Below are 25,182 nucleotides of genomic sequence, written 5' to 3'. Positions count from 1 at the left end.
GACGACAAATATTTTTAATAAAAAATGGTTTTAGAAATTTTTTTTTTAATTATATTTTCTCATGTGCGAAGGTTGGACTTGGGAATGAAAAGATGAGTAAGAGGGCAACAATTTCAATGCATTCAAAGATGAGTTTCTTTAGAAAATTACAGCACAAATAAAAATAAAAATTAAAACGTAATGCTTGCTTTGAGTTTTCTAAAACATTTTTTAGAAAATTCTATTTTCTTATTTTTCAATTTTTTTTGTTTTTGTTGAATTTTTTAATATTTTAAGTTTTTAAACATACCTAGCATAAATACACTAAATGCCAAAAATACAAACAAACAGAAAAAACGAATTTTTGTAATTCAAATTTTTTGAAAAAAAAATTCCAAAATCACTTTTAAAAAATTTTCAAAATTTCAAAGTGTTTACAAAACCCACCCTAGAGTGGGAATAAATATTTTATGTTTTAAATATTTATTTATTTTTTTAATGTGCACTATATTTGGGGGCTTTTCCCATATTAAGCCAAATTATTATCTTAATTCCCAAACTAGGCCTAGTTTGGACGGAATTTCTAAATTAGGCTAAAGTGCTATTACAAAACACGCTTTCACTATTTGGGGCCGAAAATTTAATGAACATTGAAAGCTTAATACAAATAAAAGTGTATTTCTCCACAAATAAATTTTGTCAACATTTTTGTAATAAAAGTTAATACATAATATAAGAAGTCACTAATTTACTAAATACTCATACATGCGTGAAAACAACATAACTGAAGTTGCAAATCTAACAGTTTTCAGTTACATAGGTAGTACAGACATAAGTCTCCCACAAAAATACATTCTGGACACCATGAACTGAACACACAATACATACATCCTAGACACGATGAACTGAACACACAATACATAAACATAATAGTTAGACAGACAAATATTAGGTAGACAATCTGACAAACTCATTAGGGAAACACTTAGTCTAACACAGACATTACATATTAATGCAAGTTGTTATATTGCCGAAGTGTAGACATTAACACCTAATTCGCGCTTAAATCGGCAGGTGGCTCAGAGTCTGAACAATCCGAAAGCTCAGCGTCAGAGACAAGTTCAGGATCCTCCATGATACCCTTGATAGCCGCAACATTTGGTTCTGTTTTGTTCTTCTGGGCATCCTTCTTAAGTATGAGTAGCTGCATATCGCGGGCCAATCTACGACCCATTTGAGAAATCTCACGTTGTAGTGTTTGACATAGTCGATCAACATTATCAGGATCTTCCTTTTGGATCTCAACAGAACGTGCTTTTGGCACCTTCAGTCGTCTTTCCCGACATAATCTTTCGTTTTGCACTCGCTCTATAAATAGTGCGGGCCACTTAAGAAGTCTAGCCTTTGCATAACCATATCCTGTTTGATTTTCTGATGAATCCTCCACCAAACCACATGGATCTCGATAGTACTTGGGCATGACAAAATGTCGCTTCCCAAACCTATCATGATAAGCACAAGAGGCATCCAAGAAAGGAAATGGTGGTTCATCTTCAGCATCGCCACTTCCCCTTCCCTCTCCTCGTCGTGAACTTTCACCCCTTTGCAAGTTCCTACCACCTCTGCGACTCCCACTCCCTCCCATGAACCATGTAGCCATGCTAATTTTTTAAAACAAATGAATGATAATTTCGTAGGGCGAAATAAGTTGTAAGGTTGTGTCTTCACCTTTAGTTGTTTATATAGTTGGTTATGAACGGCTTTAGGAATATGCCTCTGCATGGCAGTCCCACATATACGAACAAGGTATGAGTTGTCACTAGAATGGAAAAACAGACTAAATCAAATATTGTGTGCCAAGTCATGTGACTTGACAATGCATCTGCATATACTGACAAAGTAAGGGTATGCTCACTGTAAGGTAAATCAGTGAATTCACTGTTGCCATGTGACTTTCTGATTTGAGAATCCCACATATATTAATAAGAGATGAGTTGTCACTGTAATAAAAAAATTGAACAAAAAATCGAGAAAACCAAAACCTGTACACCAAGTCACGTGACTTAACAATCCATCTGCATATACGGACAAAATAAGGGCACGCTCACTGTAAGGTAAATCAGTGAATTCACTGTTGCCATGTGACTTTCTGAATTCAGAATCTCACATATATCAATAAGAGATGAGTTGTCACTATAATCAAAAAATTGAGCAAACCAAAGCCTGTGCATCAACTCACATGACTTGACAATCCATCTGCATATACGAACAAAATAAATGCGTGCTCACTGTAAGGTAAATCAGTGAATTCACTGTTGCCATGTGACTTTTTGAATTGAGAATCCCACATATATCAATAAAAGATGAGTTGCCACTGTAATTAAAAAAAATCGAGGAAAAAATCGAGAAAACCAAATCCTGTGCACCAAGTCACATGACTTGACAATCCATCTGCATATACGGACAAAATAAAGGCATGGTCACTGTATGGTAAATCAGTGAATTCACTGTTGCCATGTGACTTTCTGAATTGAGAATCCTACATATATCAATAAAAGATGAGTTGCCATTGTAATAAAAAAAATCGAGGAAAAAATCCAGAAAATCAAAGCCTGTGTACCAAGTCACATGACTTGACAATCCATCTGCATATACAGACAAAATAAGGGCATGCTCACTGTAAGGTAAATCAGTGAATTCACTGTTGCCATGTGACTTTCTGAATTGAGAATCCCATATATATCAATAAAAGATGAGTTGCCACTGTAATAAAAAAAAATCGAGGCAAAAATCGAGAAAACCCAATCCTGTGCACCAAGTCACATGACTTGACAATCCATCTGCATATACGGACAAAATAAGGGCATGCTCACTGTAAGGTAAATCAGTGAATTCACTGTTGCCATGTGACTTTTTGAATTGAGAATCCCGCATATATCAATAAAAGATGAGTTGCCATTGTAATAAAAATAAATCGAGGAAAAAATAGAGAAGACCAAAGCCTGTGCACCAAGTCACATGACTTGACAATCCATCTGCATATACGGACAAAATAAGGGCATGCTCACTGTAAGGTAAATTAGTGAATTCACTGTTGCCATGTGACTTTCTGAATTGAGAATCTCACATATATCAATAAAAGATGAGTTGTCACTGTAATCAAAAAATCGAGTAAAAAATCGAGAAAACCAAAGCCTGTGCACCAAGTCACATGACTTGACAATCCATCTGCATATACGGACAAAATAAGGGCATGCTCACTGTAAGGTAAATCAGTGAATTCACTGTTGCCATGTGACTTTCTGAATTGAGAATCCCACATATATCAATAAAAGATGAGTTGCCACTGTAATAAAAAAAAATCGAGGCAAAAATCGAGAAAACCCAATCCTGTGCACCAAGTCACATGACTTGACAATCCATCTGCATATACGGACAAAATAAATGCATGGTCACTGTAAGTTAAATCAGTGAATTCACTATTGCCATGTGACTTTCTGAATTGAGAATCCCACATATATCAATAAAAGATGAGTTGTCACTGTAATCAAAAAATCGAGTAAAAAATCGAGAAAACCAAAGCCTGTGCACCAAGTCACATGACTTGACAATCCATCTGCATATACGGACAAAATAAGGGCATGCTCACTGTAAGGTAAATCAATGAATTCACTGTTGCAATGTGACTTTCTGAATTGAGAATCCCACATATATCAATAAAAGATGAGTTGCCATTGTAATAAAAATAAATCGGGGAAAAAATAGAGAAAACCAAAGTCATGAACTACGTGTTCTGTTTTATGTGTTTTAAGTATTCACATAATTCAACATACATTAATCCATTCATTAATTCAGAACATTCATTAACTTATTGCAATTTATTAAAGAAAGTCATGAACTAATAAATGTGCAGTTATAAATGTAGTTATTTCATAAACTTTAGGTTCATAAAACAAATACTTGAAATACATCCGTACGTTAGATGAACAACAACATTGTCTTACACTCCAGTAACGAAGATACGAGAGAACATACAAACATATATGAAAGATAAAGGTGTTTGATTTCTCATTCCTCATCTGACATGTAGTAGTCAGAGAGATATTTTTCATTGTTTAAGACATTATTTCGCTCAATCACTGTCAAATCTCTGTTGCTTGCTTCTGCCATTTCGATGGCTAGCTGAAGCATGAAATGTCGACATCTCCGCATCAACATTCTGTTGCTCTCCTTCTTAATTCTGCTAACTGCTTTTTCATAGTCACTCACATTTCGTCTAGCCATGGTTAATGAACGACGATGAGGTACCGGTGCCCCAAAGTTACGTAGATCATTAAACAATCCTTCTTGCTCTGTTACCCTAAACGCCCATTCTGCTCGGATACCAGCATAATAATCCTTCGGACTCGAGTACTTTTCGCTCTTGTAGTCATAAGTAAATGGAGGTAGCAGCCACACTTTCTGATTTCTTTGTTGGCGTGAACTTCCTGCACCTCTTGAAGACATTGTTCATAAAATGAACAAACAAATAATAATAGTAATTGTAGATATATATTACTATTGTTATGACTTGAACAAACACCATACTAAGGGTATCGGTATTTATAGACATCATAGTGAGGGTTAACTAGAGATGATCTAGTGACGATAATGCATGCTGGGGCACTATAGAAGAAGTGATACCCGTGATATTATGACATGTTATGCATTTCATGCAATCCTGAGTACTCGTGATGAAGTGTACCTGTGATGTAGTCACGGACGTGGTTGTCAGATAAAATCATATGCATCAAGTGACATGCATCTATGCATCACTGCACAAAGTCACATGCATCACTGCACAAAGTCACATGCATCACTGTATCACTGCACAAAGTCAGATACATCACTGCATCGCTGCACAAAGTCACATAGCATCTGAGGAAAAAATAAAGCATCCAAATTATTACGCCTGTTCAAGCCACTGTCGAGCATCACTAAGAAATGTTGGACGTATCACTGCGCCGAAGTACAATTTATTATCGTACCATACCTACTGTGTCCATGTGAATTATGCAATTCATAAAAATTTTGAGGGGGTGTCAGAACAAAATAACAATAAATTAATAAATATTTCAATACACCTAAAAAGTAAACAAATTTTGCTTGTAAAATATTTAAAAAAATTAATAAATTCATAAAAGTAAAAAAAAATTGTAGAAAAAGTGGTTTGAACAATGGGTAGAAAAATATATTGTAGAAACATATTGTAAGAAAACAAAAAATACACTTATTTAGATCATCCCAAACAACCTCTTAATTTTCAACTTGCCTTTGAAAGAAGGTAAAGTTACATTTTTACAGTAGCCAGGCTGACACCATCTGCGGCACAACAGCCGATGCTACATGCCTTAGATTCGTTCATGACTTGACAACAGTGGAGTCCTGGCATCCGAATGCACTGTATAAGGCCAGTGGCATGCATGTGATCGAACAGGAAATGCTCTATTAATTTTTTGCACTCGCTCTATTAATTTTTTGAAATAATTTTTCACAAATTTTTTACTTTTTGTTTTGAAATAGCAATAAATTATGCAATTCATAAAAGTCGAAGTGACAACTCCTATCAAGTTGATTCATAGTTCTTCAGGTCATAAAAGTTGACATGACAACTCTGATGCATAGTTGTTTACAATAATTTCATACATACACCTACCATGTATATATATATGGTATAAATATCGCATCATACCACAACAAAAGTTTTACAGCTATTTCGAGCGATATCATCATGAGATATACGATGGTTGATCTATATTCAGCAATGGGTCGCTATTGGGTTGCAGATGGAGATGAATTTCAATACCCATTAAATCTAAATTTGCGTTACTCGCGTGCCACCATCAATACCATGAGAGCTGAGTGGGAATTTTGCATAACTCGAGCAAACGTTCTCGTTGAGTTATGTCGTGAAGTTAATATTAAATTTCCTCGCCGGTTAGCCATGCGTATGCCAACTGACACTCCACAGTTGTTGCAAAGGGCATTGCATCGTATCCGCGACGAAGTTAATCGCATGACCCAACGTTTGCAAAGGTCCTCACTAATGAAGACCGCAAATGAGCGTGCCGAAGATGGGTTAATGGATGATGCACACCAGTACTTCGCCTGGAGCATGGATGTTATGTATGAATCTGATGTTGAGATGTCAGATGATGATGATAATGAATGAAATTGTTTGGATGAATGACCAAATCATTTATCTTGTAATGAATTTGTAATGCTTATTCTCTATGTTATCAATGAAAGGAGATATTTCAATTGTTTTTGAATAATTCTTGTAATTCTACAAATAGTTCAATGAATGGATTTGTGTACTTATAGATGTAGTTATTTCATAAACTTCAGGTTCATATAACAAATAGTTGAAATACATCCGTACGCTAGATGAACAACAACATTGTCTTACACTCCAGTAACGAAGATATGACACAACATACAACCTAGAAGTCGGACTAAAATATTCAAAATGCCCCAAACAGGGAAATTGGCCAATCAATCCCAACAGCCGCACCATTATCAATCAATCTTCCATCATAAACCCTAACCCTAATTTTCTCTATTCAGCCTAACAAAACTTCTTCAATCCAACACACTTAACCCTACTAGTTCAATAAAATATAAACTACCCTTAACAACAACTACTCAAAACAAAAACCCTATTAAATCGGACTTCAAATTGCATGTGCTATATATAGCAATGTTTTCTCAAGGCTGATTTCCTCTTCCTCTTGTAATTCCTGGTATGATCTGAGAATTCAAAAAAAGTTTGAATTTGGAATTGGAAATGAGAGATCGGATTGGATTGGATTGGTCTTACAAAGGATTTGAAAGTCACTGCTCAACATAAAAACCAGAATAAAAGAGCTCAAGATAAATAAGAGGTGCAACCATAAAGAAAGGAACAAGCCTTTATCATTATACACAAAATTGTTAATAGACAATTCTACTTCATCAAGTTATGCTGCACAACCAATAAATTCCTCCGCTTGTTCTTTAAAGGGTTGAGAATCAACAAACAGAGCATCTAACAAAAAATGAAACAGGCCTCTAGGATCATAGACTCATGATCATGAAAATCCTTGGACTTCAAAACATTGAGAAGATCATGCTGAAGGCACACTGCAGCCTGCTTGAATACCTCAACAATTGAATTTGTCATGGTGTTTCCGTGTAAAATTTTAGGAGGAGGGCTGAGACCTGATGGCCCCGAAAGAGAAGAACCTAAAGGCTGACCAAGAGGAGTAAGCAAAGATTATTTGTTAGATTGGGCAGGTGACAGACTCGGCATTGCAATGTTTGCTGCTTCAACATCAAATGTGTCGACATCTTGAGGGACAAAAATGGGATGAAATGCAGGGACAACACCTGAGAAGAAATGCAAAATAAATTTGAAACTTGGTTGCCAGACATGAAGAAAAAGCTAACTGAAGTGTATATTCATACTTACAACAAAAGAAAGGCTTAGGAGCAGGAAATATCAGGCATTGAGATGGTGAAAACACAAGCCGTCCACACCAGCCCTTAACATTAAACCCTAAAATTTGACATATGGTCTTTCCCTTCAAACAATTATCTGTCAGGGCCACTGTGGTCATAGGCAAGGCAGAATCATTGTGGTAGTAAGTAGAACCTACAGAAGGTGAATTCATATAAGAACCACATTAACAAAATTATTTCTCCACAACCATTCATTCATTCAATTATTCATCCAAAATTATTTCTCACCTGTAACCTGTGCATATACAAAATTATTTCATTCAATTATTCATTCAAAATTATTTCATACAATTATTTGTCACATGTAACCTGTGCATATACAAAATTATTCATCCATCCATTCATTCATTCAATTCTCAACCATTCAATAAAAATATTTCTCCACAGCCTGTAGCATTCAATTTTCAATCATATACACAACTTAACTATTAACCGTACATATCAAAGAAAATAAGAATCCATAAATATAGTATAATCTAACAAATACATATACTATCCGAACCAACAATTACAATTCAAACTAAAAAAAAAAAAAAAAACTTAATAACAAAACATATCAGCTGTACATGTTTTCCATAAAAAAAATATATATAATGTAAATTGCGCCCATGCAAACATCATCAATCTGGCCCAAAAACATCACTGTATCCATGCCAACATTATCAATCTGCAACAAAAACCAGTGAGGTAAGTAATAAAAAATGCAGAGCTTGATTTTTTTTTTAAACAGAATATGGTTAAATTTATTTAACAAGTCGAGTTAGCTTATGGAGAAGGAAAAAATTAGATAACTAACTCAGATGATTTTAGATGAATAACACAACGAATATACCAATTGATATACCAAGACTATATTAATAAAAATCAGTCAATGATTCCTTTCAGCTTAACATATTGTTATTTCAACTAAAATAGGCAAATACTGATTTATGAGGATAGAACACACAATATCAATTATACAACAACAAAGTGAGTTTATCAATTAGCTTTTTCACACAGTTAACGCCCTTTTTGCTTGTTCGCACCCTTAACGCCATTTTTCGATTAAGTTTAATGCATTTTCAGCTCTAACTCCCAACCTGCTCGTGCTAATTACATTTCGTCTGTTGTCACAGGTCCTATTTGTCACAGGCAATGTAGCCGTGACATCCGTAACGTGGTTCGGGGGCTGTTTCGCAGTTTCGCCCCTTTAACGCCAATTTTCGGTTAAGTTTAAGGCGTTTTCGGCTCTAACTCCCAACCTACACGTGCTAATTACAATCCGTCTATTGTCACAGGTCCTATTTATCATGGGGAAGGTGGCCGTGACATCCGAACGGTGGTTCAGGGGCTGTTTTGTATTGTCGCTCTCTTAACGCCCTTTTTTGGTTAAGTTTAACGCGTTTTCAGCTCTAACTCCCAACCTACACGGACTAATTAAATTCCGTCTATTGTCACAGCTCCTATTTATGATGGGGAAGATGACCGTGACATCCATATGGTAGTTCGGGGGCTGTTTCATATTTTTGCCCCTTTAACGCCCTTTTTCGGTTAAGTTCAACGCGTTTTCGGCTCAACTCCCAACCTACACGGGCTTATTAAATTCCGTCTGTTGTCACAGCTCGTATTTATGATGGGGAAGGTGACCGTGACATCCATACAGTAGTTCCGTCTGTTGTAAAGTTTTACAAATCAGAAAGAGCATATATGAGTAAAAGTAGTTCCGAGTACAAAAATATCAAAGGATAGGTTAAGTAGATAAATGATTCCCATCTTTGGTTCGGAAGTTAAATTTTGTTCTTTTGTTCTATTGTTAATATTTACCTAAGTTGAGGGTACGATGGTCATATTGCCATGTTAGGGTTTTGTATATATATTTGACTGATGTAAAGTTGAGGTTAATGCTTATTTCAATATATAAAACTTCTTCTTCTTCTTCCTCCTAAATCTCAACCCTAAATTCCTTCATTTTACGTTATGACTGATGACATCTAAGGAATTTAGGTAAAATTCCCAAAAATTTCTTTTCCACAAGAAACAACTGAATTATTTTTCATATGTGACTGCTAACACCCTCCAAACAGTTGACATTTCATCTCCAAAACCTCACTCTACGAAATCATCACCCTAACCTTGTACCCAAGGAATGAATATGAAACAGTGCACCATAATTAAAACACAACACATGGGATAAAAGCATGGAACTACCTGCATGTCAATGGAAGTGCCAGTAGTAACAAAAAATAACCCAAGCAGCAAGCCTCTAAATGGCCTTATATCAGCTTCAATCTGTGTTCGGAAATTTGTTTCTGCTAATAATGCCCCAGCCAAAAATGTTCCAAGCTGCACAAAGAAAGAAACAAACAAAGAAAGAAGGGAAATATTAAGCAATACTTGAGCAGTAAAACAGGAAGCACGAAGAAGCTAAATTGATTTTTTACTGATTACAAAAAAGAGTTCAATTAACTTAATGATAGAAATGTAATTTTTGCATAAGCCATGCTGCAAATTCACAAGGCCAATGCTGGCAAACTCTAACCAACTTATTTAATCGACAGAGCAACCTTGAGATACCTACAACAAAATTACCTGCAGGACAGAGCAACCTTCATGGTTTTGGCATTGTGGACAGTTTTGCTCTCTATTCGACTAAATGTTACTGAAGAAATAAAATCAAACTTCAGCACAGAAATAACTCACTATAAATTCAATCAAACACTTCCATGGGCCACTTAGGAGAGGGAAGTTGAAGTGAAGAGACAGCAATTGAAAAACCACCAAAATGCACAAGCATAACTTTTATGCTACGTCACTAAATGATCAAGATAGGCATTAACAATTCTTTTCATCAGTGAACAGAGATAAACAATAAATTATGAAAGATATTCAAGCAATATCAAACCATGCAGACAAAATACTCCAAAGATGAAAAGGCAGGGATGAATAAGGAACAACAGTAAGCGAGGTCTCAACCAAAAGGACCGTGATAGTAATATGTTACAACATTCATCTCAACCTAAAAGCATCACTCTGAGCTACATGGAAGGGAACCATTCAACTAAAGCAAAGGTTGGAATCTCCCAAAGGGTTGTTTTTCTAGCATTTAACAATGTCAGAAAGTTACCTACGTCACCAGCTTGCAACTGCATTGACTGTATACAAGGAGTGACCCCCTCTAGAACATACATTCTGCTGTTATTGTTGGGCCAAAATCGGAATTGAAACATCCATTCCTTCCCTTTTGAATCCTGGACTTTGAGAGGCAAACCATCTGGCTGAGAAATTGGCGGAAAGTAAGCCTGTTTCACAGTAAGAATACACAACTATATCAGGAATGTTTAAAAGCTAGAAAATGTTACCATCCGAATTTATTTATCCAGTTTTATTTGAATAAACATTTTTTTTTATGTATTTATCAAACGGGCTTAATTGATTTTCACTTAATACATTTAGTAGTGCTAAATTAGGTTATCAAACACTACCCATTAAATTAAGCATGAAAACTCACCTCTGCGCATTTTTTTGGAAGCACTAAGCGCCCTATCCTCCCTGCATCACTGGCACTTAACATCTTCTCAAATAAAGGAGTAATTACAGAATTTGAACTTACATGTGGTTAAGGTTAATAAGGTGCTAAACTGCTTAATTACAAATTAGAAAAATTTAGGATAACAAGAAACTAGATTGTTTAATTGCACATTAAAATAGCCTTTTCACCAAATAAAAATAAAAATAAACTTTAGCATGTTCTGTGAAAACCAAAAAATTAAACTTCAAAGATTTTGCATACAGGAAATCTGAATTCAGAACAACCTGCTTCTACAACTATAATCTTAAATACCAATATCATTGGGTAAACATATCATAAAATCTTAAACACAGCACCATGTAGAACAATAGGATACTCTCCAGAGATTTGCTGGAGCTCTTGATCAGTTATCCTGGGCCAGTACCGGGGAAGTAACTGATTTCGTGATCGGGCATCACCTCGAGGCCTTCTATTTCGTATCTGAGTTTCCCCAGAGGAGTCGGCTCCATCATGCCCACAGAACTGCTTCCCAATTAGCGGTGGAGGAGTTGGTCGTGGTGCATGAGTGCCAGAAGCCTTTGTTTGATCATTTGCAACATTTGGTGGCACAGAAGATACAGCCAAACTATAGTGTGAACCAGAAGTGTCATTTTTTGAGAAGGTCAATTTCTGAGGAACATTTACACATGGATTAGCTTGCTCACCACAGTTGATTCCTGCAACAAAATGCCCACATCAAGATAACCAACGACTCACGGTGAATATTAGAAAACTTTCCCCTGGATGTAGGAGGAGCATAGCAAGTAATAAACTTTCATTCATTGGATCATATATAGGTAGGAAAAGATCAATACCTGCATTCCCATTTTCAAGTGTTTCGGATGTACCAAGCTTCAGGGTACCATTCATTAATCTTGCAGATGAATCATCTACTTTCTTCTTCTCCAAAGAAGAGGCAGATGGTCGCTCACTGCTAACAAGTCTATCAATGCCACTTGGTATGTGAACTTCAAAAGGCATCCTTGGTTGCAAGTCAGATTGGGCAGCCGAAGAACTGAATAAACTGGGTGCTTGCCGCCATGGCACTGGACCTGATCCAGCCATCTGACGCCAAGCTTTGGTAGAGAGGTCTTTAATTCTTTCAGGCATTACAGGAAGGAAGAGAGAAGGTGGAGGCCAGGCAGGATTTGGTGTCTGAAACATGCGATAAGATATTGTACTGTAACATGATTTTTTTGTAGACGCAGAGGAGCATAATATTATTATGTGACAGTTGAAGCAGGCTGCTAGATAATCCTTAAGAGAGAAAAGACACTAGACCTGGTCCCACCCCGTGCCCATCCATAATTTGAATCAATCATATGATAAGCTCAGTTTTAGTTGCAGTAACTAACTAGTAAAAGGATATCAAAACAATTCAACCCATAGTAGAGAATCAGCATTAATACATGGAATTTGCCTGGCAAGTTTCACTAATATGGCATTACTGATAACCCAGTGGTCGCAAAAATTAAATAAATAATAATAAATAATCATTAAAAAAAATGTAGAAAACTCACCAAAATGAAACTTTTTCTTGCACACGTTATGCACTCAATTCCTCCAGCATACAACAGTACAAACATATGGAATGACACGATGCATCCACAATGAATTTGCTGCAGAGAAAAAAAAATAACATTAAAAGATTTGCAATAAATTACCATATGACAAGAAAGAATTAAAATTTTTAAAAAAGTCCTAGGAAGACACAATTCACCTAATCTCATGTCAACTCTACAGAAGAAAGCACGTGAATCAACCAAACTAGCCAGGAAAAATAAAATCTTCACTTACCTTCCCACAAGACTCGCAGCACCTCCAACCAGAAGCATCCAAGTGGAAAGTCTCACAGAACTTTCCCTCCTCATAAGCCAAACTAGAGCCATGAAAAACTATAGTCATTACCTCAAAGTAAAAAAAAGAGAGAAATGGATACATGTAAAACACATATAAAATGATCTTTGAAACATCCCAGACTGTTAAGATAACACAAGTATGGAACATTTAATTGAGGGATATGGTAGTTTTGAATTGGATGCAAACTAATATTAGCACCTTCCCCATGGGGAAAGGAAGGAAAAGAAGGTGAAGAGTGATGAATTCTGGTAAATATGAATATCAAATCATTACACATTCGAGAGCAATCATTTTGGTAAATAAAAATATATCATCAAACCACCATACTCAGCCACAATATAATGTGTACTAGATTTGACGTTGATATTAACTGTAAAAGTTTTGAGAATACTTTTCACATATATAATACTGCCAGAGAAAAAAAAAATACACACTCATTAAAAAAGTTGAGAGTATTAAGGACAGTGTAAGCAATATCACTCCCCTATTGTAGACACCCCATTTTTGACCGACCTTAAGACTCAGACATCACCGATTGAGCACTCGGTGACGTTGCATATCGTGCTCGTTCAGAAGTTTCAGAGTCTTGGCTGCGAGCCCCGCCTCCGGATTTCCGAACCCTCTTCTGTGCCTTGTCTCAGTTTGCGAACCAGACTCGATTTTCTCTGTTTCTTTTCCCGAGGGGAGGGAGAGGTCCCGTAGACCATCTCTCAGTGGCCGTGGGCTACATTTGGTGGCCGTAGGCCATTTTGCCCATTTCGGAGCCCGGTTTCCGGTTTTTCGGGACCGTTGGCCGTGTGCCTCGGTTCGGGACCGCCTAACCATCTCCGTTTGCTCTAATTTTTGGCATACATCTTATTTTCTCCCTTTCAAGGGACACTGGGGTCTGAGAAACCCACTTCGTGGTCGAACGCCACTTTCGGTGCTTAGCAGCTCATTTTCGGGATCCCTAACTGCGTGTTTTGGCCCCCGAGCATTCATTTCGCATCGATTTTCGTTCATTTTTGGCAGGTGCCTCTGTTTTATCACTAGGAAGGCCGTAAAAGGGTGGGAGGCCAGCAATTGTTGCAGCAACCAGTTTTTTACTCCTCTGGCGCCCTCCGACGCCCATTTTTCGCACTTCCGGGCCAATGTTGAACACCTTGGAGCCATTTTCTTCAAACCCAAACCACATATTTGTGATGTACACACATGGGAGGACCCTAAAAGTTCATGGCCGGCCACTAATGCTCCTTGACCCTTTTGAACCCCTCCTTCCGAGCCAATGTTGAACACCCTTGGGCCACTTTCTTGAACTTTGAACCACATATTTGTGTTGTACACACATGGGAGGACCCTAAAAGTTTATGGCCGGCCATTAATTCCTTTTGACCCTTTTGAACCCCTCCTAAAATTGGCTTGTTCTCTCTCCTGTTTTAGAATTTCCAAATTCGAACCACAGGGTTGTGAAGAGGAGACCTGGGAGGCCACCAATATGTGGTGGCCGGCCACTATTTCAAGTTGACCCTTTTGACCCCTAGCTGGCCGGCTAAGGGGGGTGGCCGGCCGGCCACTTTCAAGCCCAAAAACCAGCCGGCCATTTTCCTTGTGCCAGGAACTTTACAGCTGTGTAGCCCTTTCCCCCAGAAAATATCCCAATCCGGGGGATATTTTGTGGGAGAAAGCTTGCCTCCTTTTCTCCAACCTTTACACCCTCCTTTTGGTCCTTATAACCAGCTGCCATTGTTTGTTATGAGGGTTAGAAAATTTGTTCTTCAAGCCTCAAGATCCATATCTCCCTCCATCCTTCTCATTTTCCTAAAAAACCTTAAGTCCTATACCTTGTGTTCTTCATCACCACCAAGCTCTACCATCACCACTTCATTTCCAGCAACAAGGAGAGCTTCTCAAAGGCTAAAAGAGCTGCAAATTGGTCCAAGAAGCAACAAAAGCTTTAGTCTTCAAGGGTGAGTGGCATTTCTCCTCTTTTGACCCTTTTTCTTGATCCATTTATAAGCCCTATATGCTTTTTGTTTCAAGCTCCGGCCCTAACTGAAAGTGGCCCTCTTTTGAGCTCATTTTCACTTTTCATTAAGGGCTCAACCCTGTTTGAGCCCTCCATGATCCACTTGCTTCATTAATCCTCTTATATGTCATAATCTTGCATGCTACTTTTGGCCCATGAGAAATCTGTTTTTGAGCATGATGTAATCTGTGAATGTGCTTATTTTGGGCCCTTCTTCAACATTGTTGAAGGGCCCCTCACCATTTGATGCCTCCATGTGCCACTTGTAGTTATATCCCTTATTTGGTCCCCATTTTTGCATGCTATGGCAGCCCCCCATGCTTTTGTTTTTGGCCATTTTACAGTTCTATAGATAGTCTTATTTTGGCCTATAATTCATGTTTCATTAACATTTTTTTTCTTTTTGGTGATTATTTTGTATACTTCATGTTATAGCACCTTTTGAGCCTCAATCTTGTGCCTTTTTTTAGCATGTTTGTATATTGATTTGAGGTTTGCCATATACTGTAAACATTCATATTTTTGGTCCCTCTTCAATGTTGTAGAAGGAAATTTTTCAGTTTAGATTTTGCTTATATCACTTGCTTCATTACCCCTCTCTTGGCCCCTATTCTTGCATGCCATTTTTGCCCTACCTATGCTTGCTGTTTGGCCATGTTTATAACTGTGAAAGTGCCTTTTTTGGGACTTCCTAGCTTCTGTCTTTGCATTACATGTCCATATTGTGCATGTTTGGCATAGCTATAGGCCATTTCGGGTGCCTAAATTCGCATTTCGGGACAATTCCATGCATTTAGTGTCATTTCGCCTCATTTCGGGACTGTTTTACCCTATATTTCATTGCTGAAATTCTATTAGAATGATTGCTTTCCATTCATATGTCATTTGCATCGCATTCTATCATCGCCTCGGTTTGCGTGCCCGTGTGCACGCATTTCGAGGCACCTCATTTTCATCCTTCGGCATCCTATATGAGTGTGGCTGAGGCTCTCTCATGTTGGTATAAGCCCATATCATGCTTCCATGTCATTGCATCGCATTCTATCATCGCCTCGGCTTGCGTGCCCGTGTGCACGCATTTCGAGGCACTTTGTTTTCATTCACCGGCATCCTATATGAGTGTGGCTGAGGCTCATTCATGTTGGTATAAGCCCATATCATGTTTTCATGCCATTCGCATTGCGTATGCCATTGCCTCGGTTTGCGTGCCTGTGTGCACGCATTTCGAGGCACTTCATTTTTACCTACCGGCTTCTCATGTGAGTGTGGCTGAGGCTCTCTCATATTAGTATAAGTCCATGTTACATTTTCCATGCCATTTTAGCCATATTACATTGCATTCTGTCATTTCCTCAGTTTGCGTGCCCGTGTGCACGTATTTCGAGGCACCTCATTTTTACAGCATAGTGCATGCTAGGTTGTATCTTAGATCGCATTCTGCCATCGCCTCAGTTTGCGTGCTCGTGTGCACGTATTTCGAGGCATGTCATTCCATAGCATTGTGTATGTTAGGATTGTACCTTAGTCGCATCTCATGCATGTCATGCATATTGCATCGTGTTCGGGATAAGAGTTAGCCCGGGCACGGGAAACGAGGTACATTTCGTACTCCGAGTGACGGAACGTGTCTTAATTCCAAGTCACCGACACTCCGGATTACCCATGATGGAGTTAGGTTTTAGCTGTGTTTTCATGTGTATTCATCCTATATTGAATTGCACATTTCGACCCCTCTGCCATCATGCATCGATATGCGTGATTGGTGGCACGAGGATCGAGGCATGCATATATCTGTGAAAATACATTGCTATGCCCCTTTCCTGCTATCTGTTGCAGCAAAATGAAGAATCAGCAACTTTTCAGAGCTTGGCACGCTTTCCAAGAATAACTGCTAAACAGAGGCTAATTGGGGCATCCCGGTGGATTTCCGCGCAAGACAACCCGGACATACATCATCCATAGAAGCAAGGCAGTCCCTGGCTTGCACGCCAGTTTTACAGCTTTCTGAGTTAATTTGTAAATTAATTAAAGAATTTGTATATTATTCGGACTGTAATATTTGGACTATAATATTCTTTTATTCGGGACTGTATTATTTATTCAGACCCTCTGCGCGAGGGCATAACTGTAATAAGTGTGCGTGAGTGTGATGTATGTCTTCCAACCCCACGTCTTTCTCCCTTTTATTTATCCGCTTATGATGGTTAGATTAGGGCATATTTCAATTAGCATACAGTATGATAGCATGTTTGCATTCATTCATCTGTTTTGCATGCACCGGGCTCGGCGCATCATACTAACTGCATTGTATTTTCAATTTCAAATTGAATACATGTTAGCTGTAGCATTCCATATGCCACGTTTAGAATAGCCGAGCCTGCTATAGTTGCATTTTTGCATGTGTTGCATTAGGCATTTCTGTGTATTTAGGATCATGCATGATTTCTAATGAGCTTCTGTTTTGGCTTGGAGTACTCGGTGAGTTTTATGTTTTAGCATCCTTGCATGCGTGTGAGTGACTGCCATGAATAGCATGCTTACCATGAGGCTAATTGCTAATGTGATATAACTGCCTAAATGCCTGTGGGTGAAGGTTGAGTTATTTGAATTGGAATAATTCATCAAATGTGTGTGTTAAGCCCACTAGATAGTGGCAAAATCATGTTTTCTAAGCCCACCCGAGGGTGGCAAATCCACGTCTTAGCCTACTTGCGGGTAGCACCATCAAACCACTTTCAAATAAACAAACATGAAATGTTTTATTCCAATTCAGGCAACTCAATCTATACTTATATGCTGTGTGCATCACATAGTAACCTAGGCTAATAACCGGAATAAGAACATACAATGTTTTCAAAAATAGATATCATGGTTAGTAGAGGCCGGTCTCTGACCGGGCGAGCGGGGGTGCTCACGAAGTGACCTTCCCCAATCGTACCCAAGTTCCCGAGCCGAGGCAACTTTGGTGATGACGGACACGTGGCCTTTGGCACCGAGTCAGGGTTTCCTAAATTTCCCATTTAAAAAACATTTAGGTGGCGACTCTGTATCTGGCAAAGCAGTCCATGTTTGGCACTTCTTTCAAAAATCTGTTTTTCTCAAAACGATTTGCCGGATTTGGACTCTTTGGTTCAGACTTAGAACCGTGACAAATTTGAGAGTCCTGAGCTGTAGTGACCCCAAAATGAACGGAACGGGAGCTCGTTCCTCCCGGGGCGTTCGGGGACGTCTACACCTATGTTCACCAACACATGTAATTCGCAAGTGGTGTCCTCTGCCACCTGTTCCCATTACAAAGGAGGCAAGAGGATATCATTTGCCAACATCCAGTGCAGTTCTCACTATCATCCTCGTTGTCATTAAGTGTTTCGCATAAAAAGTATAAAATGGTTCAAACTGAGGTTTTGTACAATTTCTATTTTCTACTACAGACCTAGTTCTCAATCACCACTGGTGGGATTTTGAGCCAGCAACTTTCTTTGTTGAGGGAATTGGTTTCCACAGGAAGGATGCTAACCAGCGTTTGTGGGTTAACCTTCTTCATCTACTGAATTTGGTTCTGTGGAATTATACTGTAGACGTAGAGACTTTGCAGTGGGGGATGAAGCAAGAAGCTATAAAAGACCCCAAAAAAATGAGGTAATCAGTCACCTGCAGATATGAAACAAAAGGGCTACAAAGGAAAAAACCAGAGATCAAGGGACCAATATGCAATTGAAATGGGTACATACTAACAATTAGTTATTACTTACTACTTTTTAAACTTAAACCTCCTCACCATCAACTATGAGGTGTGCAAAAAATTCAAAAGTTAATGAGCTTTCTATAGTTAATTTGATTAAGTTTTGTTTTTTTCCAAGTTATGTCACAGGTTTATCTGTTGCCAAATCATGTCGTCAGAATGGTTTGAACTTCTAAAAGCCTCTGGAGAAGATTTTAAAAATTATGTCTAACTTTGCAACTTCATATGCCCATTTTGCTAGTGAACAATGTTAGCCTAGATCAATTATTAAGACCTTGATCAATCTACAAATGAAGAAGCAGTAGCCAATTATCAACTATTTTAAGACCAATTATTAAGACCTTGACACATCCAAAGCTATTTTAAGACCATAAAATTCATACCCAATTATCAGCTCACTGATCCAAGCCAGCAGTAGCAACACACAGTCGGCAGCAACCAGAATGAAGAAGCAGCAAGCAACCAGCAACCAGCAACACAGCAACCAGCTACCCCTTCCTTCAAAACAGTAACAAAAATAGCAGCAGCATCAGCATCTAGAATCTTATAAAATAAGCGACAATTACAAGATAAGATAAGCCAAAAGCCAGAACTATATAATAAGTCACAACTTAAACAATGTAGACTAATCCACGTGAAAACACCACCTGAACATAATGTTTGAATATACTTACCAATGCTGGTTGTTCCTAATGTCCTAATTTTCCCCCTGTTCCACAACCCCTTCCATGGGTTTGTCTCCTGGGTCTCTTACTATATACTCTCAGTATATCTTGCACTGCCGCACGTACGACTCCCTCGCCCGCTTCTATAGAAGCTGGCTGCACATCACCAATGGCTGCAGTACAATCATTTGATACCACCTCTGGCACACCTTCACATACGGCACTAAGCGGTGAAGCGCCATCATCCGCTGCATTATTGTCATGGTCTATTGCTTGGCGTCGCCCTCTCCCTCGCCCTCGCCCTCGGCCTCTACTTACACCACGACGGCCGCCACAACCTCTACCCCTACGTGTCCCTCTGGTAGGTGCATGGACCTGGCCCTCCCCCTCCCCGTCAATGTGGAAGTCATGGGTAATGAATGGATCAACATGGTAGGTGAAGGATATATGTGGTGTAGGAGATGATGGTGGGGTAGGAGATGATGGTATGGTCAAAGGGTCGGGTGCGGTCAATGTCGATACAGAGGGAATCATAGTAGACAGACATGCAGTAGACAGTGGTGCTAAGGGAGTCACCGGGGTACCAACTGCTGTCCTATATGGGGGTGGTGACCAGGAGGGGTCCAATATATGGCCATGGTGTGTGGAAGTATGTTCAGACATTAGAGGATCTACCTCAGGGGCAAACTGGGATGTGTAATTGGTACATTCAGGTGGGGAAGTCTGCGGTGTATGCATTGCTGTAGATGGACCATGAGGGGACAAGACCATGGAAGGTCCCTCACCAAAGTGTTCCATATCGAAATAGTCCGATTGATGTGCATGGCGTGCGGTAGGATGCGGTGGAGGCATTGATGTCGATGGCTCAGTGGATGGCATATTCGGGGGCGGCATTGATGGCACTGTAATATCTACCCCCATATAAGGATCCTCGCCAAAGTGGCCGAAATCTAGTCGGTCACGTCGGTGTGCCTGTTGCAAACCATCGTACAATAACTCCCAATGGCATCCGATTTTTCTCTAGCATCGCGTGTAATATGGGCAGCGTCTGCCATGTGATATGCCCTCGCAACTCTACGAACCTGTAATGTAATGGTAGCTGTGTTACATAACCATCAATGCCAAATAACAAACATATACAAACTTAAGCAAATGTTGTTTTGGAGAATATAAATAACTTACCAATCCCTCTAAACTGCCCCCGATGCCTCGGTATCCGAAGGCAGCAATGTCACTCGGATTACTAAGCACTAGACGTGTATGGCGGCGAAACCATAACATGTATGGGTCCGAAGATGTAAGCACTTCATTGCTCCTCTCGGCATGGACAATGGTGTTACGTCTGTTGTTCCACTCACCAATAAATGACTGGTATTCGTTTGCCCAATCAATGCCCATTTTGCCACGCCTATCCCTAAAATGCATAGCCAAGTGGGCGTCAAAGCGATCAGGCACACTCTGAACTCGCCCAAATTGTCTAAGCACCCGGTCGGGAAGATGCCAGTCAATGATATCGAAGCATATAAGTGGCACTCACGCCATCCATATGTCTCGACCAACAGTGCAATACGATGGGAAGTTGGCTATGATGTCATCCTCCGTCCCGTAAGGCTCCCATATGAACTGCAATAGCAATGCAATAATTTAGAGATCTATTCGTACAACGGAGGTTGACAAACAAAAAAATGGGTAAATTCACATGAACAAATTACAAACCTCCCCCTCCACCATGCGGTCGAACTGGTCCCGGAAGATGACACCGACATTAGTCGATATCACCTCATGGCTGAAGGGAACCCTCCACCTGCAAGCTCGCGAGCCAGGTGGTAACAGCTGGTCGCCCTCCCCTATGGGACGCTCGCCAGCAGCAATGTTCGACTTCCGACTAGGGGCGATCCTACTCAATCTCTCCCACGCCCAAACCTACAATGAATGATGCCATTATTAATTTATTACAGTAGGCAATTTAGAAAACATGGCAATTGAGAATATGAGATAAAACTACAAGTCATTGCAACTCACTTGTAACAATACTAGTGGGCCAGCTATCTCCTTCGTATCAGCCTTAGTTGCCCGACACAACATACTATACAAACATGCCAATGTGGCACCACCCCAGCTGTACTCCTGGATACGGTCAAAGTCTCTAAGTAGTGGCAAAAACATCATCTTGACTATATTTTGTGACTTATCGGGGACGAGGACCCCCCCAATAAGCCACAAAATATAGGCTCGAGCATAATGATGAACCGTCTCATCGGATGCATCATGTGGAAGGTGACGGAAATGCTCAGATATTCATTTCAACTTAAGTGATGAGCCTATGAAGTCTTCTTGTGTAGGTGCTGCTCCTAACAACTCCACACATAGTGCTATCAAATCATCCAACATATTTCCTGGGTCTTTTCCTGTGACTGCGTGTGTAACAACCCCCATACTGTTTGCTGATTAATGACCGATTGATTACCGATAATCACCGATTACTGTTAAACGAAACTGATAATGACTGATAACTGACTGATAATTGAACTGATTAAAGTACTGAACTGACTGACTGAAATTGGAAACCGAATTGATTGAGTATATGTTAGTTAAATTGCATTCTATCTGTTTGCCTGTATGATTATCTGTTCATACTTATATGTTTAAACTGCTAATTGAAGGCCTTATCGGCGGCCGAATTAGAAACCGATTGATGTTCCGTGACCCTCATAATTAATGTGATTTTATGGTATATTTATCTGAAAACTGATTAGGTATGATTAAATTAGATTAAAATAAGCTAATTAAAGAGTTTGCCATATTTACCATTTTGCCACATGAGTGGCCCACTCAATACACATACTTGAGCCTTGTATGTACACACTTGAAGAACATTCCCAACAGCCATATCTCTTGTTCTAGCCGACCTTGAGGAAGAGAGAGTGAGAGTTTGTGTAGTTCTTGAGATTTGGCTTAAACAACTTGGAGAATTGAAGGTTGATTGTTGCTTTGTGGTCCTACACTTGTAATTGAGGCTCTAGGTAAGAGAACTCAACCTTTATGGATGTGTTTGAGCTAGTTCTTGCATGATTCATGCCTCATTTGTAGAGCTAAGCCATGATTTGGTTCATTAATGGTGGATTGAAGCTCATTTCTTGCATGCATGTTAGTATTGTTGCATTTTGAGGTTGATTTCATGGACATTGGTACATGCATGCTCATATTGTTGTTATAGACCATGTTTTCATCTGGTTTTGAAGAAATGAGCTCATTTGAACAAGCTTTGGAGCTTTAATTTGGTTTAAAACTCTTGCATGCTCATATTGTTGTTATAGACCATGTTTTCATCTGGTTTTGAAGAAATGAGCTCATTTGAACAAGCTTTGGAGCTTTAATTTGGTTTAAAACTCTTGCATGACATGTTTGAATGTTATTCTTGAAAATGGGTTTGAATGTGGTTTTAATTGACTCACCTTTGGGGCTTGAATTCATAAATTGAGCTTTGAAACTTGTTATACATTGAATTTAGTTATGATATTTCCCAACTGTGTAGCTTAGTGTGTTCAACCTGTGAACTGTGTAGGGTTGGCGACTGGAGAGACACGCTCTAGCATACTGTAGCCCAGAACTCTGTGAGTAACGATTGTGTAAAGATATGTTCATAAATGAATATCTTCTGAACAAATGAACTGTACTGTTTTCTGAACTGATTACTGTTAACTGAATGAATGTATGTCCTATATTCTGAACTGTATTGTGGCATCCTTAGCACCTACTGTTTACTGTTACTGTTACTGTCACAGAGATCTCTGTCGGTTCCCTCGTGGAACCACTACTGTTTACTGACTGATGGCCATCATTACTGTTCGGTCTTTTAAGACCTACTGTTACTGTTATGCTAATGGATGTACCACATATGACTGTTTGCTGTACTGAACAACTGAAATACTGATTGAATTGAACTGTTTTCATTACTGTAAGGACATTCATTCTAAACCCCTTTACGCTTTATGTTATTCACTGGGCTTTAGCTCACTGTTTATATATATATGTAGGTGCTCAGCCACCAGATCGGAGCTAGGAGCGTGGGTTAGACTCCAGTTTTGTCAAGCCAGCCTTTGTGCCTCACTGCGAGGTTCCGAGCCTATCTGTTAAGGCTTAGGGGTCTTTTACAATTCCCCCTTCTGTACTGTTTTACTGTTCTGTATAGACTGAGTGTTACTGTACTGTTATATAGGGTCGAGTCCCTAGTCTGAATAATTGTAAATATTGTGTATACTGTTCTGTACTGTTTATGTATAAATGTATGAAAAGCCTTTTTGCATACAGAATGTCACAGCTCAATGGACACTATTTATTTACTGTATTGGCTTCCGCCAGGCCCTGTACTCTGTTTTACTGTATTACTGTTCTGCAGGCCTTCGGTAATCTCGGATTACTGGCCGGTTACGGTGCTAAACCCATAGGGCCGGGTTTGGGTCGTGACAGAGTGGTATCAGAGCGATACTTACCACGAGTTATACCGCACACACGTGTCCAAATGAGCTATAGGGTGTCCTAGAAAAGTGATTAGGGCATCTCATGAGCGTGATAAGTGTGTGGTTATGTTATGACTGAATATCTGCTAATGTGTTAAACTGGTAAACAAATGACTGCTTATGTTTAAAACTGTTATAACTGCTTATAGTGAAATGGACAATGCAAATGAACCTGAGTCCTCATCTACTGAGGCAAGAATGGAAAGAATGGAAAGAATGATGGAACTGATAACTGCTAGACTTGAACAACAACAGAACCAACCGCCCCCACCTCCTCCTCCTCCTCCTCCGGTACAACCGGAACCTAATGTGAATGTGAATGATGGGGATATTATTGCTCTCACCCATAAATTCAGCAAGATGAAACCGCCATCCTTTCAGGGAGGATTGGAACAGCTAAAGGCTGAAGCTTGGGTGCTTGAGACAGAAAAACTATTTGAAGTGTTTCCGTGCTCAGAAGCGAACAAAGTGTTGTTAGCTACCTTCACCCTACAAGAAGAGGCTAGAAGGTGGTGGATGTTGATCCGCGACACAAATACTGTTATGACTTGGGCTCAGTTCAAGGAGTCCTTCTTCGAAAAGTACTTCCCTCAGTGTGTCAGGGATAGAAAAGTGACTGAATTTGAACAGCTGAAGCAGGGCACAATGTCCGTTGCAGAATATGAAACCAAATTTACTGAACTTGCCCGTTATGCACCGCATATGGTGGATACTGAGTATAAGAAGGCCAGGAAATTTGAAGGCGGCCTTAATGTGGCAATACTTGACCGGATAAATGTTTTGAAATTACCGACTTTTGTGGGTGTTCTCGACCGGGCATTGATGGCCGAGTCGAACATTGCAGCGGTGAAGCAATCTGAAACACCAACAACTGAATGGCATGGTAAGAGGCAGGGTTTCAAATTCAAGAAAGGCAAGCACAACCCAGCCAACAAGAAACAGAATACGGGGTTGACAACTAGCCCCAGCCAAGGGAGTGGTTTCATACCACCCTGTCCTGAGTGTGGCAAGAAGTACAAGGGGGTTTGCTACAGAATATCTGGAGCTTGTTACAGGTGTGGCAAGATGGGCCACATGGTTAAAGATTGCCCTTCTGCTCCTCAAGGCAATAGCAAAGCTGCAGCCAGCGGCGCAGCATCAAATGCTCCACCAAAGCCTAACCCTAAAGCTACCGGGAAAGAGTCTGTGAGGCAAGGCCGAGTGTTCGCACTAGTACCGGGAGATGTGCAAAATACTGAGACCGTTGTGTCAGGTATCCTCTCTATCTGTACGCAAAATGCATATGTATTGATTGATTCGGGGTCTACGCATTCTTATGTATCGCA

General features: G+C 39.5%; 3 protein-coding genes and 1 long non-coding RNA gene across 4 annotated transcripts; all 4 read right to left on the bottom strand.

Annotated features, from left to right (window-relative positions):
• Positions 1–3,887: 3,887 nt before the first annotated feature.
• Positions 3,888–5,108, bottom strand: LOC145790565 (uncharacterized). Its single transcript, XM_082868652.1, has 2 exons — positions 4,724–5,108; positions 3,888–4,466 (listed from the first exon to the last, which is right to left on the bottom strand). Exons 1-2 carry the CDS (start codon positions 4,767–4,769, stop codon positions 4,048–4,050), a joined length of 465 nt encoding a protein of 154 aa, XP_082724778.1. The 5' UTR covers positions 4,770–5,108; the 3' UTR covers positions 3,888–4,047.
• A 2,956-nt stretch (positions 5,109–8,064) lies between these two features.
• Positions 8,065–12,970, bottom strand: LOC114291763 (B3 domain-containing protein Os07g0563300-like). The gene is made up of 9 exons (XM_082919203.1): positions 12,863–12,970; positions 12,586–12,684; positions 11,881–12,220; positions 11,403–11,742; positions 11,006–11,102; positions 10,622–10,796; positions 10,087–10,156; positions 9,706–9,840; positions 8,065–8,185 (listed from the first exon to the last, which is right to left on the bottom strand). Exons 1-8 carry the CDS (start codon positions 12,968–12,970, stop codon positions 9,810–9,812), a joined length of 1,260 nt encoding a protein of 419 aa, XP_082775329.1. The 3' UTR covers positions 8,065–8,185; positions 9,706–9,809.
• A 5,271-nt stretch (positions 12,971–18,241) lies between these two features.
• LOC145790559 (uncharacterized) lies at positions 18,242–19,614 on the bottom strand. Its single transcript, XR_014329388.1, has 3 exons — positions 19,347–19,614; positions 19,056–19,170; positions 18,242–18,544 (listed from the first exon to the last, which is right to left on the bottom strand). It is a non-coding gene; the product is annotated as an uncharacterized LOC145790559 (long non-coding RNA).
• A 1,054-nt stretch (positions 19,615–20,668) lies between these two features.
• Positions 20,669–21,644, bottom strand: LOC145790556 (serine/threonine-protein phosphatase 7 long form homolog). The gene is made up of 3 exons (XM_082868646.1): positions 21,360–21,644; positions 21,054–21,260; positions 20,669–20,960 (listed from the first exon to the last, which is right to left on the bottom strand). The coding sequence occupies exons 1-3, from the start codon at positions 21,504–21,506 to the stop codon at positions 20,871–20,873; spliced, it is 444 nt and encodes a 147-aa protein (XP_082724772.1). The 5' UTR covers positions 21,507–21,644; the 3' UTR covers positions 20,669–20,870.
• Positions 21,645–25,182: the final 3,538 nt, after the last annotated feature.

The sequence above is a fragment of the Camellia sinensis genome, chromosome 1 (assembly GCF_055761805.1).
Source record: "Camellia sinensis isolate YWXY chromosome 1, ASM5576180v1, whole genome shotgun sequence".
Taxonomy (NCBI): domain Eukaryota; kingdom Viridiplantae; phylum Streptophyta; class Magnoliopsida; order Ericales; family Theaceae; genus Camellia; species Camellia sinensis.
The sequence above is the reverse complement of the archived record's forward strand: the minus strand, read 5'-3'. Positions and strand labels throughout refer to the sequence as shown.